The sequence below is a fragment of the Cricetulus griseus genome, assembly GCF_003668045.3.
Source record: "Cricetulus griseus strain 17A/GY chromosome 1 unlocalized genomic scaffold, alternate assembly CriGri-PICRH-1.0 chr1_1, whole genome shotgun sequence".
Classification (NCBI taxonomy): Eukaryota; Metazoa; Chordata; class Mammalia; order Rodentia; family Cricetidae; genus Cricetulus; species Cricetulus griseus.
Window position 1 is genome coordinate 192,980,353 of NW_023276807.1, and position 15,701 is coordinate 192,996,053.

Here is a 15,701-nt window from a genome sequence, read left to right on the forward strand (position 1 = left end):
CTCATTCATATTTCATGACTTTTGTGGTTGCTATCCCATCCATAGGTTGACTTTCTCCTATTTGTTTAAGTGGAAAGTTTCTTTCCATTCTTTAATTCTCTACTTAAATATTGTCCCCACAACCATTTCTTGTGGTGCTCCTGGGATAGTCTTGTATGTTACTATTATTTATGTTACCTTATTTTTTATTCATACAGGGTCCCACTATGCAAGCCAGGCTGAACTCACAATTCTCATGCCTCAGCTTTCTCAGTACTGAGATTACAAGATTGTACTAACACATTATTTATCTATCTTGTTTCTTCAAGTACCAATCATCTAAAGCAGTGGATCTCAACCTTCCTGCTGTAACACTTTAATACAGTTCCTCATGTTATGGTGACCCCAACCATAAAACTGTTTTTGTTGCTACCTCATAACTGTAATTTTGCTATTGTCATGAATCATAATGTAAATATCTGTGTTTTCCAATGGTCTTGGGAGACCCCTGTGAAAGGGTCATTCAACCCTTGAAGGGATCAAGACCCACAGTTTGAAAACTGATCTAAAGGATTAATATAATTTTTTGTTACATGTTTACTGTCTTATCCTCATGGCAAATGAATTTTGTTAAAGACACAGTCCTTTCTTACTATTTTCTATGATCTTCCTAGTAACAGGCACTATCAGGTAATTAATATCTTTCCATAAAATGATATAAATTGTAGAAAGGATTAAAGCAGTGTGGAAGGGATTCAAACACCTTAATTGCAAAGCATATCCTTAAACTGATAAAAATACAGTATATCCAGGGAACTGTGAGTAGTTCATGACAATGGGAAATCACAAAGAGATGCTGGGAAGCCTTTCTAAGTCTTCTACAATATTACTGAGTCTTCAGAATGAACCAGAGAAGAGGCTGGAGAAAGGGCTCAGTGCCTCAGAGAGCTTGCTGCTCCTCCAGAGGACCAGGGTTTGGTTCCCAGCATTCATGTTGGGGAGCTCACAACTGCCAGGGAATATGATATCCTTTTATAGCCTCTGAGGGCTCTTGCATGTACATTTACATACATACACATACATACTCAAATGAAATATTTTGTAAAAGAATGAAGAGGGCAAAAGATATCTAACAGTATATACCATGATATTGGTTAATATTCCTCATAAATTTAGGTTTAAATATGAGTAAGTGAATAATGGGCTTATAAAAATGTCTATGGAAGTTATATGATTCCACACCTGTTTAACTATAATGTGTAACTATCAAAATTTAAATGATCATTTTTGACAATATGACCATCAAACATGTGGCAATAAAATTTAAGTCAGTTGCAAAACCACTTTTAAAAGAAGTTGACCAAGAAGGGAAAGTTCTGATTCTTTTTCAGAAATCAGTACAGTTATAACATAATAGGCAACATAACAAGATACTTGAACTGCAGAACCAGACCAAATCTCAGGGATGTGGGCAGATTACTTTTCTATTCCTTAGTTCAGTCATTTAAAAAATACAGATAAATGGTCTGGATAAATGTCTCAGGACCCAGATTCCATTTACAGCAACCACATGGCAGCTCACAACTCTAGTTCCAGGGGATCTGATCCCTCTTCTGACTTCCCTGGTCTCTTGCTTACATGTGGTGTACATACACATACATATAAAATAAATATTTTAAAAATAAAATTAAATCCGGGCGGTGGTGGTGCACACCTATAATCCCAGCACTTGGGAGGCAGAGGCAGGTGGATCTCTGTGAGTTTGAGACCAGTCTGGTCTACAAGAGCTAGTTCTAGGACAGCTTCCAAAGTCACAGAGAAATTAAAAAATAAATTAAATTAAAAAGAGTTTAACAATAATATATACCTCATCAAAGTGCTATGAGAAGTATAAGTAAGGTGATAGAGACAAGCAAGCACTCTACAAATTTGGCTATCACCATGATTAATTTTCAATTGCTTTTTTAGTTAATTTGAACTTAATCCTTATTTTATCCATGGACAACTTATATAGTTTTAAAAAACTTTATTAATCCCAAGCAATAATTATTTACTAATGTGCTACTTACACTAACTGATTAATTTTCTTCTGCTGCTCCTTAGATCTTCTGTAATTTAGCAGCTGGCTTTGTTTTGGTGTGTCAACACCTATGTCTTTGGGAGGCTGGACAATAGGGGGCAACTTCAAGTTCAAAGCCTCCTTTTCTGCTCTAATGGCAGTTTTGTTGGGATCTGACATCTTGGTATCAGAATTTAAATAATCTATACCCTGAAAAGAAAAAGTTCATACAGATATTATTTCATGAAATCAAGTCTCAATATATTCAGTGAATCTTACACATTGATAGCATAAATAAAATTCCACACCTTTTCAGATTCACTTGCCAAGTATGGTAGTAGTTAAAGAATGACAGTTGAGATGAGTGGGTAGAGATTCTAAACATAGCTCTACAGCCACTTACTATGAAGACATGAAGCCAGATATTGTTTCCCTTAGGATCGGAAATTGAGGAACTGAATTAAGTGTGCTCTGAATAGCCTTTCAACTCTAAAACCCAGGGTTTGTTATTTTCCCCTAGAGGCAAAACACAACAAAATCTAGTTGTTAAGAGAGAATGCCCCTCCCCCAAGCTAGTATTTAATATCATTAACATTTTTCAAAGCATTATTGAATCAGTCTTGCTAACATCATGTAAAGTGATATCATGACTGACACAAATAGTAGTAGTTAATGCAAAGCAAATGTAAAACATGTAAACACTCAACAATTTAACTATGGTACCAACTACACTTCCCCCTTAGGCCCCAAGGATTTGGAGATAATTCTGTAGGCACCCAATTCATAGATCTCAGAGGCAAAGGAAGAGAAATGCAGAGGACTGGTACCTATCTGATTGTCTTATTCGTCACGCAGAGACAGACTTAAGAATTTCTCTTCTGGTGAAAGCGACATGGATAAAGAAAGTAGAAACCTCTAACAAGTATCCAGTGGAGGGCGTAGACAATCCAGTAGAAACAACACAGTCACCATGGGAACTGTCCTGGCTTCCTGGAAGGGTTGAAGGTTGCTTGAAGAGGCAGTTGCTGAACTAGGACAGATTTACAATTAACAGCCCCATAATTTTTCACTCAATTGAATGGAGGGAGAATTCTTTTTGTTGTCGCTGCTGCTGTTTCACTAACTACCTTGGAAGAAGTCCAGGAAATAGGATTTTCAAAAATTGTAGAAGTAGAAAATTGGATACACTGGAAAACATACAGATTTATGTAAATATGCATAATGAAGAATGGAGTTTGCATGTATCCACATAGTGACTTTCTGTAACTCTTGTAACTAATGCTCAATCGAATTTATCTTGTTTCTGTATTTGCTATTTGTTTATACAACACTTTTAGAAAGTCCTTACCCCCAGCACTCAGGAGGCAGAGGCAGGCGGATCTCTGTGAGTTCGAGGCCAGTCTGGTCTCCAGAGAGAGTGCCAGGATAGGCTCCAAAGCTACACAGAGAAACCCTGTCTCTGAAAAAAAAAAAGTCCTTACCAAGAATCAAACAGGTTAAGGTGCAAAATTTGCAGTTATGCTTGAGGAAAGAATGTTGTGATTTGAAACCCCTGTGTATAGTCTAAAAAGATTATGTGGGATGAATACATTCTTGTGGAGTATTTTTTTCAGTTAGCATACCAAATAATGTGTTTCACTATGAGATCTCTATACATATTTATCTTTAGCTTTAATGCATTCCCCCTCCTATTCTCTCTTCACACTGGCTCCTTTTCTTCACCCTTCTACTTTTATTACTGTATATGCATTCAAATAAACATTCTGCACATGAGAAGACATGTGGTAGATGTCTATGTCTGGCTTGTTTCACTTGACATGACCTGTCCCATTTAATACCTTGTCCTCCCACCAGCTGCAGGCTTCTCTCCACTGTGCCAGTGGTAGCATTTTATATTGCTAGTTTTCAAACCCCAGGGTGGGGGTGGGGACAGTGTGTGGACACTTTCCTTCTTCCTGGACTTTGACTTTTTCTCCAAGGACCTACAGTTTTTGCCTGAGTATATTTGCTTCATGATTCTGTCAGGCTTAGCTTATTTCTCCTATTTGCACAGTTAGAGGGGGTCTTCCCTTGCCTAGTCAGTGATGCTGTTTAGTACTGAAGGTTTTGGAGAGTATAGTGCTGATTTTTCTTCTTTCCCTGGCAGACCAGCATAGTAACAGGGTTTGTACTCAGAAACACCCTTCTTCACCCCAGTCTGGAGGAAAAGAGACATAGCAGACTACAATTTAGTCCAAAGTGTGCTTCTCAAGCTCAGAGCAGATTTCCCTTCTAATTTTTTTTCTTTCTTCCTTCCTTTCTTTCTTTCTCTCTCTTTTTTTTTCGCAGTTTCCAGATGGTATTGAGTATCTTCTGTGTGCTAGTCACCATGCCAGAATGACCCCTTTGCTCATCACTCCTTCTCTGCAACTGGATTCCAGTTCAGGTCAGTTTTTGGCTGTGGGTACCTGCTTCTACTTCCATTAGCTGCTGGATGAAGGCTCTAGGATGGTATGTAAATTAGTCTTCAATTTCATTATCAAGGGAGGGCATTTAAGGTAGCCTCTCCACTGTTGCTTAGATGGTTAGTTGGTGTCATCCTTGTAGATCTCTGGACATTTTCCTAGTGCCTGATTTCTCTTTAAACCTATACTGGATCCCTCTCTGATGGTATCTCTTATTTTGCTCTCCTCTATTCTTCCCCCTACACAACCTTCCTGCTCCCTCATGTCCTCCTCACCCCTCCTCTTCTCCCCTTCTCATTCTCCTAGCTCCTTCTACCCTCCCCCCATGCTCCCAATTTGTTCAGGAGATCTTGCCCCTTTCCCTTTCTCTGGGGGACCATGTATGTCTCTCTTAGGGTCCTCCTTGTTTCCTAGCTTCTCTGGTGGTGTGGTTTGTAGGCTGGTAATCCTTTGCTTTATGTGTAAAATCCATATATGAGTGAGTACATACCAGGTTTGTCTTTTTTTGTGACTGGGTTACCTTGATCAGAATGATTTCTTCTAGTTTCAACCATTGACACAGCAATTCCTATAAAGGACAAGTTTTTGTGCGTTGTGTTGTTTTGTGTAGCTTGGCTTACTTGGAACTCTCCTGCTTCTGCTTCCTGAGTACTGGGACTAACGGCATGTGCTACTACATCCAGCTGTAAGGATGTAAGACAGCACTTACTTATGTCACTGAACATGGAGAAATCAAGCTAGTGTCTACCTGGAAGCTTCACCTCTACTGACTAGCATTTATGGTCCTGGAAGGTACACTGCATGCTACTGGAAGAGAGAGAAAGGTAATCATCAACATTGCCAAGATACTCTGTGACCTATAACAATAACCTGCCTGCAAGATATATTGGTGTAATAGAGGCACAAACATTACAGAAGTAACCAACCACTTTTAACTGGACATAAGGCCCACTCCATGAGAGAAGAAACTCATACTAAACACTGTTACAGTAGCCAAGAACCTAATACTGGAAAGGTCATAGGCTTAGGGGAAAACCTACTACTATTATTCTGCTAATGGAACATGGCAATAAAATTACTCCTAATGACATATTTCTGTACCAATAGATCAATGCATCACTCAGCCCTCACGAGAGAAGCTACTTCTTTCAACTGATGGAAATTAGCACAGAGACTCACAAGTAGAAAATGTTAAGATTATTTTAAAAAAACTGAAATAAAAAAAATGTTCAGAAAGTGAGAAAGTTTGGAACATTCAGCCCCAAATAGATGTTTTTCTCAAACTCCATTCCCTCAAGGCTCAGATATTGTCTTAGTCAATGTTCTATTGCTGTGAAGAAACAACATAACCATGGCAGCTTTTATAAAGGAAAGAATTTAATTGGGACTGGCTTATAGTTCAGAGGTTTAGCCCATTAACAGTATGGTGGGAAGCATGGCCAGCATGGAGGCAGACATGGGAACATGGAGAGGAACTAAGAGTTCTACATCTAGATCAGCAGGCAGCAGAGAAGAGAGAGAGAGCCACTGGACCTGGCTTGGGCTTCTGAAACCCCAAAGTCCACTCCCAGTGACACACTTCCTCCAACAAGGCCAAACCTCCTAATCTTTTTCCAAGGAGCTTCACTCTAATGACCAAACATTTAAATAATTGAGCCTAGGGGTCCATTCCTATTCAAATCATCACAGACACCTATTCAGAAGAAATGTTAAGACAGTAAGAGCCAGAGGTGATAGATGGCTCCAAGAAAACAGTGTCTATTAGATACAATAGGATTGATAAAATATGAACTCACAGAGACTGATAGTATGAACAAAATATTCATAGGTTTAAACCAGACAATCTCAGCACGAAAAGAATTGGCCAGGCAGTGGTGGTGCACACCTTTAATCCCAGCACTTGGGAGGTAAAGGGAGGAGTTATATCTGTGGGGTTGAGGGCAGCCTGGTCTACAAAGCAAGTCCCAGGACATCCAGGGCTACACAGAAAAATCATGTCTTGAACCCCCCAAATGTTTAAATTTAAAAATAAATTTAAACTAAAAGAAGAATTGGGCACAATCTCCCATTACTAAAGTCTTTGCAATAGATACATGCTGGGAAAGGGAAAACCAGTTTTGCCCAGTGTATAGTGTCTCTAGGTATCAACTACACTCCAGAGCAGGACCATGCCCAGTGGTTGACCAACACAAAACTCCATGAGATTTTGTTTTTGTCTTGATATTTGTTTTTTCTTTTCTTTTTTAAACACTTTTTATTTATTTTATTTTATATACATTAGTGTTTTGCCAGCAAGTATGCCTGTATGGGGAATCAGATCCCCTAGAAGAGGAGTTACAGACATCTGTGAGCTGCCATGTGGGTGCTGGGAATTGAACCCGGGTCCTCTGGAAGAGCAAACAGTGCTCTTAAACCCTGAGCCATCTCTCCAGCCCTGTTTTTTTTTTTCATTTTTTTAATCCTTGCTTTGTAAAGAGAGAGAACTTGAAGTTGGGTAGGTGGGGAGGTGGAAGGGGTTGGGGAGAGAAAATATGATAAAAATATATTGTATGAAAATTTTTTAAATAAAATTAAATAATCAGGCTGGAGAGATGTCTCAGCCATTAAAGGCTAGGCTCACAATAAAAATATAAAATTTAATAATCATTATATGTGTGTATGATGGGGTGAGGGTAGCAATGTGGTGACATACCTGTGAAGCCAAAGGACAACTTTGCTGTCCTTTGAATCATTTTTTTCCTTCTATGTTATAAAATAATCTTTTTGTACACCATAAAGATGTGTCTTTGCCAAGGCACCTTCTGGTTGGTTTAATAAAAGAGCTAACTGGCCAATAGCTAGGGAAGAAGAGAATAGGCAGGAGAGTCAAACTGAGAGGATGCTGAGAAGGGCGGAGTCACAAGTCTGAGGAGTCTTGAGGAAACTCCAAAAGAAGCAAGATAAACTTGCCATGTTGCAAAAGGGTACCACCACATAGCAGAGAGCAGATAAGAAATGAGTTAATTTAAGTTATAGGAGCTATTGGTCAAACATTTATAACTAATATTGTCTTTGTGTGGTTGAGAGTGGCTGTTGGGACACAGAAAAACCCAGTCTACACTTCTACCTTTACATGGGTTTCAGGGATTGAACTCAGGTTAAGATTTCGTAACTGTTTTGACAGCTGAGTTAACTCATCCAGCCAGGATTATATAGCTTTTTAACACTGAGTTTTAAGAGATCCTTGCATATTCTAGATGCAAGTCTTGAATTAGATATTTTGTAAATACATGCTCTCCTGTTCTTCATTTTGTTTTATTCTTTTCTTAATTATGTCTTTGAAGAGCAATCATTTCTAACTTTGATAAAGCCAATGTGTATGTATATGTATTTTGAGGTAATCTATAAAAGGTAGGCACACTCATGAAGACTTTCTATTTTCTTCTAATTATGTTTTACTCCATTAAATTTTTACATAGTTACAAGTATGACCCAAGTTAATATTTTGCATAAGAATATACAAATGCAGAGGCTGGACTGATGGCACAGCAATTTACAACATTGTTGCTCTCTTGCAGAGGACCCAGGCTCAATTCCTAGCACCCACGTGGTGGTTCTCAACCAACCTGGACTCTAGTTCCACAGGGTCTGATCCATCTTCTGGCCTTCTTGGGCAGCAGGCACACACATAGTATGCATGCATGCATACATAGTAAAATAAACCTTTATAAAAGAAAATACAAACTCTCTAGTATCATTTGCTGAAAAACATTATCTTTTTGCCACTGATTTGCATTAGCATCTTTATTTTAAAGAAAAAAAATCACTTGAATAGCCAGAAATGGTGGCCTACACATGCCTGTATCTTCAGTTATTCAGGAGGCTGAAGTTGGAACTTCAAGGAGTTCAAGGTCAGCTTATACATGGTGAGACCATATCTCAAAACCAAACAAAACCAAAAACAAACAAAAATAACAAAACTATTACTTGACTACAATGTAACTGCAGAGTTTTATTTCTGGACTCTCAGTCTGTTCCACTGGTCTGAATGCCTACCTGTGCATAATACAATGTTACCTTGAGTCACTGTAACTTATTAAAATGATTACAGTCTTAAGATCAGGTAGTTTTACTCTTCTTTGATCTTTTATAAAAAGAACTAGTTTTTTTCTATTGTAGGTACTTTGCATTTCCATAAAAAGTTTAGATTGTTTGTAAATGTCTTTTATATTTTCAGACAAGCTCTCACCACTACGTAACTTTGGCTTCTGTTTGCACGTTGTAAATTTCTGTAAAAAAAATATTATTACTTAACTTTTTTATTACATTTATCAATTCTCTCTTTCATTCACTATTTTTGTGTTGGGGTCACATCTGTGACTTTACATCTAGTAATAAGTTTCATATAATTGGGTGCACCCATGCTTGATGTATATAATTTTAAATTGTTATGCCCTCTTGTCAGGTTGTTCCCATAATCAGTATGAAATTATCTTCCTTAATTTCTCTGACCAGTTTTAGTGTAAAATATCTTTTGTCAGGCTTTAGGACAATGATACCTGCTTGTTTTCTAGTGCTGTAGCATCTTTTCCCTTGATTTGGGAAATTTTCTGCTATGATTTTATTGAAATGTTTTGTATTGCTTTAACACAGTACTCTTCTTTCATGCCCATAATTCATAGATTTGGTCTTTTCAAAGTGTCCCATAGATCTCAAGTGCTGTGCTCAAAGTTTGTGAGTGTGGACTATTCCAATTTCTCTCTTTGTCTCCAAGCCCTGACATTGTCCTTCCCATGATCCATTCTACTGTTGATACTTTCTGCAGAAAGTATCCTTTTCCTTATTGAGTTTTTTTTTTTGTTCCCAGTATTTCAGTTTGATCTTTCTTCATTATTTCCATCTCTTTGTTAAACTCTATTTTTATATCATATATTGATTTCTTTAGTTAATGTGGATACCTGTGTTCTCTTGGAATACATTTCATGAATGAGTGTCCTCTTTAATTTCTGTGCATATTTAGAATCATTCTTTTGTGTTCTTTGCAATTGGAAGCCATTACTCAAGGGTTAGTAATCTGTGAAGCAGTTATGTTGCCTTGGATTTTCATGTTTCTTGTGTTTTTGTCATGCAAGTTGCATATCTGGGGTTAATTTTTTTATTTTACATTTCCTTATTCAGTGTATGTGTTTGTATGCAGGTGTTTGTATGCATATGCCACAGCATGTATGTGGAGGTCAGAGAATAACCTGTAGGAGCTGGTTCGCTCCTTCAACCAAGTGAGTCCCAGGTGTCCAACCCAGGTCGTCAATCATGGAAACAGGTACCTTTATCCTATGAGCCATATTGTTAACCCAGGATAAACTTTTTTTAAAAAAAAAATACAATCCTTATTCCGTACCTGGAAATATGTGCAATATTTTAGAATGACTAGGTTCTAGTAGAGTTGAGGTGTCATTTTCCTCTATTTCACTGTTTGTGGTATCTGGCTGATCACCAGTACTTCCTCATAGGGAACACTGCCTGCAAAATAATTGCTCTCAAAGAGTAGGAACATTATGAAAATAGTGATAGCAAAAAAAAAGTCATCCCTTAATTGCCAATCATTTTAAGAAGGAACATTGACATGGCTGTGTGCCGTAATATATTAGTTGGTGTGTGTATAAAATGCACAAAGAGAATTAGGGAAGTACAAATAGAAGGGACAAGGGAGGTAAGGTGAGACATTTTTGGCTAAAGGTAGAATTTAAAAATTGGTGTTCTCCATCCCCTCTGGTTCTTACGCTCTTTCCACCTCCTTTTCTACAGGGTTCCCTGAGCCCTGAGAGGAGGGATTTGATGGAGATTATCCCATTTAGGGCTGTGTGTTCCAAGGTCTCTCACTCTCTGCATAATGTCTGGCTGTGGGTCTCTGTATTTGTTCCTATCTGCTGCAGGAGGAGTAAAAGCTCCACTTCTGAGTCCAAGAATACAATTTGTAAAATCAGATAAGGTTCTTTTTACAAAGTCTTGTTTACTGTAAAAGGATTTATGGATATGACATCAAAATGGGATCATCTTGCTAAGCCTAGTGGCATACAGTGTAATTTCAGCACTTGTGTAGCTGAGACAGGAAGACTACAAGTTTGAGGCCAGCCTGAAGTCAGTGAAAACCTATATCAAAAACAAACAAGCAAAAAAGAGAACAAACAAAACACCAAAACACCAAGCCAGGCAGTGGTGGCATACACCATTAATCCCATAACTCGGTGAGTTCAAGGCCAGTATGTCTACAGAGAGTTCCAGGACAGCCAAGGGTACACAGAGCAACCCTGTCTCAAAAATAAAAGTAATAATTAAAAAAACACCAAAAAGTGATCCTCTGATATGTATATCAAGTTTCTTCTTTAAAAGAAAATTTTATGTGTATAGGTGTTTTGCCTGCATGTATGTCTGTATGGGCCGGTGGGGGCCAAAAGAGGGTGTTGAATGCTGCGGAACTGGAGATATAGGCATTTATGAGCCATCACATGAGTACTAAAGAGCAGCCAGCATTCTTGACCACTGGGCCATCAAGATGCTTCTTCTTTTTTTAATCATAGAATGTCAATTCAGAAAAATGATATTAAGAACAATTCAATACTTAAGAAAAATGTAGAAAACCAATCATTAATTTTCTCTCAGGGTGTTAAATTTACCTTATAATTTTCATAGCCTTTTTATTTTTTAATGTAGTTATAACCATATTAATTTAAAAATAATTTTAAAACATATTTAAATCTTAAATATTACAATAACATCATAAATTCTAAGCTATTCTGCCCTGGATGCTTTAGTCTACCTTTGATGCCTCGCAAGCACTAATAAGACATGAATGCTTTTTCTAACAACAATGAAAAACATTTTAAGGTGCCTGTTAAGAGAACCTAAATTTGGCATGAAAACAAAAACTATTCATGTACTTTACCTGTGTAATAACCATTAGGTATCTAAGATATGATGTTTTCTTACTTTGGATACAGCCTCCTGACCTTTTTTTAAAAATTACCTTATTAAAATTGTTTCCTAGGGGCTGAAGAGATGGCTCAGAGGTTAAGACCACTGGCTGCTCTTCCAGAAGGTTCTAAGTTCAATTCCCAGTAACCATATGGTGGCTCACAACCATCTATAATGAGATCTGGTGCCCTCTTCTGGCCTGTAGGCATATATGCAGGCAGAACACTGCATACATAATAAATAAATAAATCTTTAAAGTTTCTTCTTTACAAGAGAAATGTTGAAGATACTACGAGATTTTATAAGATGATTTTGGAGCAAAGGATAAAGAAATAAGCTTAGGGTGGAAGCAGAAGCAGACACCCACAGCTAAACACTCAACTGAGCTGGAATCCAGTTGCTGAGAAGGAGGACTGACGAGCAAAGGAGTCCAGACCAGGCTGGTGAAACCCACAGAAACAGCTGACCTGAACAAGTGGGAGCTTTTGGCCCCCAGACTGATCACTGGGAAACCAGAATGGAACTGATCCAGACCCCATGAACGTGGGTGTCAGTGAGGAGGCCTCGGAAATCTATGTGGCCTCTTGTAGTAGATAAGTACTTATCCCTAGCATAGGTGTGAACTTTGGGAGCCCATTCCATATAGAGGGATACTCCCTGAGCCAAGACACATGGGAAAGGGCCCCAAAAATATGACAGACTCTGAAGACACCCCAATGGAAGACCTCACTCTCCCTGGGGAGCAGAAATGATATGGAATGGGTAGGGTGTTAGTTGGGGGTAAGGGAGGAGAGGAGGGAGAGGGAACTGGGATTGACATGTACAACAACTTTGTTTCTAATTTAAATTTAAAAAATGGAGGGAAACAAAGGACAATACTTAAATATAAATAAATAAATAAATAAGCAAGCAAGCTTAGGGCTAGAGAGATGGCTCAGTGGTTAAGAGCACTGGCTGATCTTCCAGAGGACCTGAGTTCAATTCCCAGCAACCACATGGTGGTTCACAACCATCTGTAATGAGTCCAGCTCCCTCTTCTGGCCTGAATGCAGACAGAAAATGGTATACATAATAAATAAGTTTGAAAAAAGAAATAAGCTTAAGAATTCCATATAGCTCTAAATTTGCATAAATGTTTTTTAATTTTGTGTGTGCATGTTGTGTGTATTTTAGGAGCATGTACATCACATAGCTTTACTAGAGGTCAAAGGACAATTTGGTTGTGGGATCTTCTTTCACCTTTATGTTAATTTCAGAGATCAAACTAAAGTTGTAGGGCTTGTGTGGCAAGTGCTTTAACCTACTCTATTCCATCTCACTGGCTGCTAAATTTGGACAGATTTTACAAGAGCTCTTCAAATTTTTCTTCAAACTAATTTTGATTGCAATTACATAGCATTATAATAAATAGCATATATAAGGTTGTAGCATGAATAATAAAAACCCAGAGACAGGGGCTGGAGAGATGGCTTAGCGGTTAAGGGCATTGGCTGCTCTTCCAGAGGACCTGGGTTCAATTTCCAGCACCCACATGGCAGCTCACAACTGTCTGTAACTAGAAATACATGCAGGCAAAACACCAATGTACAAAAAATTAAAGAAATATAAAAAAACAACAAAACCCAGAGACAAATATTGGGATTCAAACTGAAGATCAAATAAGCAAAGCAGCCGAGCCACTAGAGAGTTCTTACCTCTACCAAGGCTTAGACTAAAGGGGGTGAGCCTGTCCTCAGTGTGACTGCAGACTGCAATGCTCTCCACCAAACTTCAGACTGCACTAAGCTCCTCCCTCTAGAGCTGGGATCAAAGGTGTGAGCTCTGTTTCTCTTAGACTGTTTCATTTCACTCTCATGTAGCCCTGGGTGACCTTGAATTCACAGAGATCCATCTGCTTCTGTCTCCCAAGCACAGGAATTAATGGTGTGGCCATCACTGCCTGTCCTCTATGGCTAGCTAACCAGTGGCTTAGGTGTGTGGCTAACAAGTAGCTTAGCTCTTAACTAGTAATTAGTGACTTAGCTCTGTACTCTGATCTTCAGGCAAGCTTTGTTATATTACAAACAAAATATCATTACATAGTATCACAAATATTTTAAAAGCACAAAACCTAAAAGAAACAAGTTAGTTAGGATGATAGTGTAATGTAATGCCAGCATTGAGGAAACTGAAGTGGAGAATTGTGAGTTCAAGGCTAGCTTGGGCTACAGAGTAAAATCCTATCTCCTATCTCAAAAAAAAAAAAAAAGAGGAAAGAAAGAAAGAAAAGAAAAGAAAAGAAAAGAAAGAAAGAAAGAAAGAAAGAAAGAAAGAAAGAAAGAAAGAAAGGGAAGTGGTTTAGGAAGGAAAGAAAAAAGTAAGTTGACCCTTTTAAATTTTATAAAATGTCGAATGGAAATTATTTTAATGCGATGCCCCACCCCTTTTTCAGTACAGGTGACTGAGTCTAGAGCCCTGTCTCTGTTAGGCACTCTATCACTAGCCTGACTTTTGAATTATGCTGGGAAATAACACAAATTGATAACATTCAGAAATTTTGAGTAGTAGTTGATATCACCCAAAACTAAAGTATCATTTGGCCATCAGTATAGATAGTAATATAAGCAATCTATGTGTTTAACTGCCAGTATCATCTACCAGAATGAAAGTAACTAGTTGTCGGGAGGTGGTGGCACACGCCTTTGATCTCTGTGAGGTCAAGGCCAGACTGGTCTACAGAGTAAGCTCTAGGACAGCCAAGGCTACACAGAGAAACCCTGTCTTGAAAAACCAAAAACAACAACATCAAAAACCCCTAGTCTTCACATATGAATATTGGGAGATTTATAAATGATACATAGGTAGACATAATTCTGGTTGGTAAAAGCATGCTTCTTTTGTGCTGTTTTATTTATTCATTTTGATATAGCACTATATAGCCCAGGCTGGTCCAGAACACATGATCCTCTCGATCGGTGGGATTAGAGGTATGTCCCACCATGCTAGCTTAGTCTTGTAGGCTTTCTTTTCTTTTAAAACTTAACAACAAAAAAGTCTGTCTATGTGGGCACACGTGTTCTGTGTTTGTGGTGGTGGTGGGGGGTGTATGCATATGTGTACAGAGGCCAGATGTCAACTTGCAGGTCTTTATTCAGGCATAACCACCTTGTTTTTTGATACCAGGGTGTCTCATCGGCCTGGAGCTTGTAATCAGGCTAGCTTGTAATACTGGCTGGCCAGTAGCCCCAAGTCTCCACCTGTTTTTGCATTCCCAGGGTGAGAATACAAGCAAATACCACCCTGCATAGCATTTTCATCTGGGTTCTGTGGATCAAATTTAAATCCTCATTCTTGTGTGACAAACACTTTACTAAGTATGCTATTTTACCAGCGGGGTAGGCTTCCTTTCGGTATGGACTTTCTAAGGTCCTCACATTTGCTAGCCAAGGGCTCTACCAATGAGCTACAACCTTAGCTTGGTTCTTGACATGAACTGTAAGTAGGTGAATAAAATTAGTTCTATTCACCTCATCCCCCCATATGTATTATCGAAATCATATTATTGCTTAATCTTTCAATGTCGTTTCAATTACAGGCTTTATAAATAGGGCTATAAGTTAATCTCATAAAAATAAAGATTCAAGCATGGCATTTACTTACTACTTCCAAGCTTGTAAATTAAAAACAAGCTTTCCACGAGACTTGACACTTCACAATTCTTCTTGGAAAATGAAAGATCATAAAAACAGAAGGTCAGGCTGGCAAAGTGACCCAATGGGTAAAGGTGCTAAATCTTGCAAACCTACAGACAAGGCCTCCCAAGCTGTTTACAACTTAAAGACTAACAGCTGTCGGCAACTTGTCGGGATTCCCTGTCAATTTACTGTGCTGTGTGGCTCTGACCCAGTCTTTCTGGGTTCCACATTTCTAAGCGACGCAATCGAGACCTACTTCAAAAACAACAACAACGTGACACTTAAGTAAATCACGCACCCTCAGTGCTCACTAGATTGTTAAGAGACCCGGCGGGCTGACGGCTCGCGGCGCCTGCCAAGTCTAGCTTCATACGCAACCCGCCACACCTGGAAAAAAAGAGAGCAGGGCGGCCAATCTGTGCAGAGCGGACGTCGCAATCCTGGTGAGGATACCCACGCCTTCACACAGCAAAGACTGGCGCAATGTCACAGAAAGCTTAGTTTTGTCTGGAGGAGAGTGCGTGACACCGCCCAGTCACTTCCGGTTCCGTAAGGTTCCTACCCTCAGCCTGCACTTTCAACAAAACCCTGGGT

General features: G+C 38.7%; 1 protein-coding gene across 1 annotated transcript in view; it reads right to left on the minus strand.

The window, feature by feature from the left end:
- Dnah12 (dynein axonemal heavy chain 12) overlaps positions 1-15,695 on the minus strand; it is a 206,294-nt gene extending 190,599 nt beyond the window's left edge. The window contains exons 1-3 of the mRNA XM_035452634.1: positions 15,073-15,695; positions 8,088-8,184; positions 2,049-2,248 (exon numbers count right to left, since the gene is read on the minus strand). Of these exons, the coding sequence (XP_035308525.1) occupies positions 2,049-2,248; positions 8,088-8,168 (281 nt within the window). The 5' untranslated portion in view covers positions 8,169-8,184; positions 15,073-15,695. The remainder of the gene's footprint in view (positions 1-2,048; positions 2,249-8,087; positions 8,185-15,072) is intronic.
- Between the last annotated feature and the right edge of the window lie 6 nt (positions 15,696-15,701).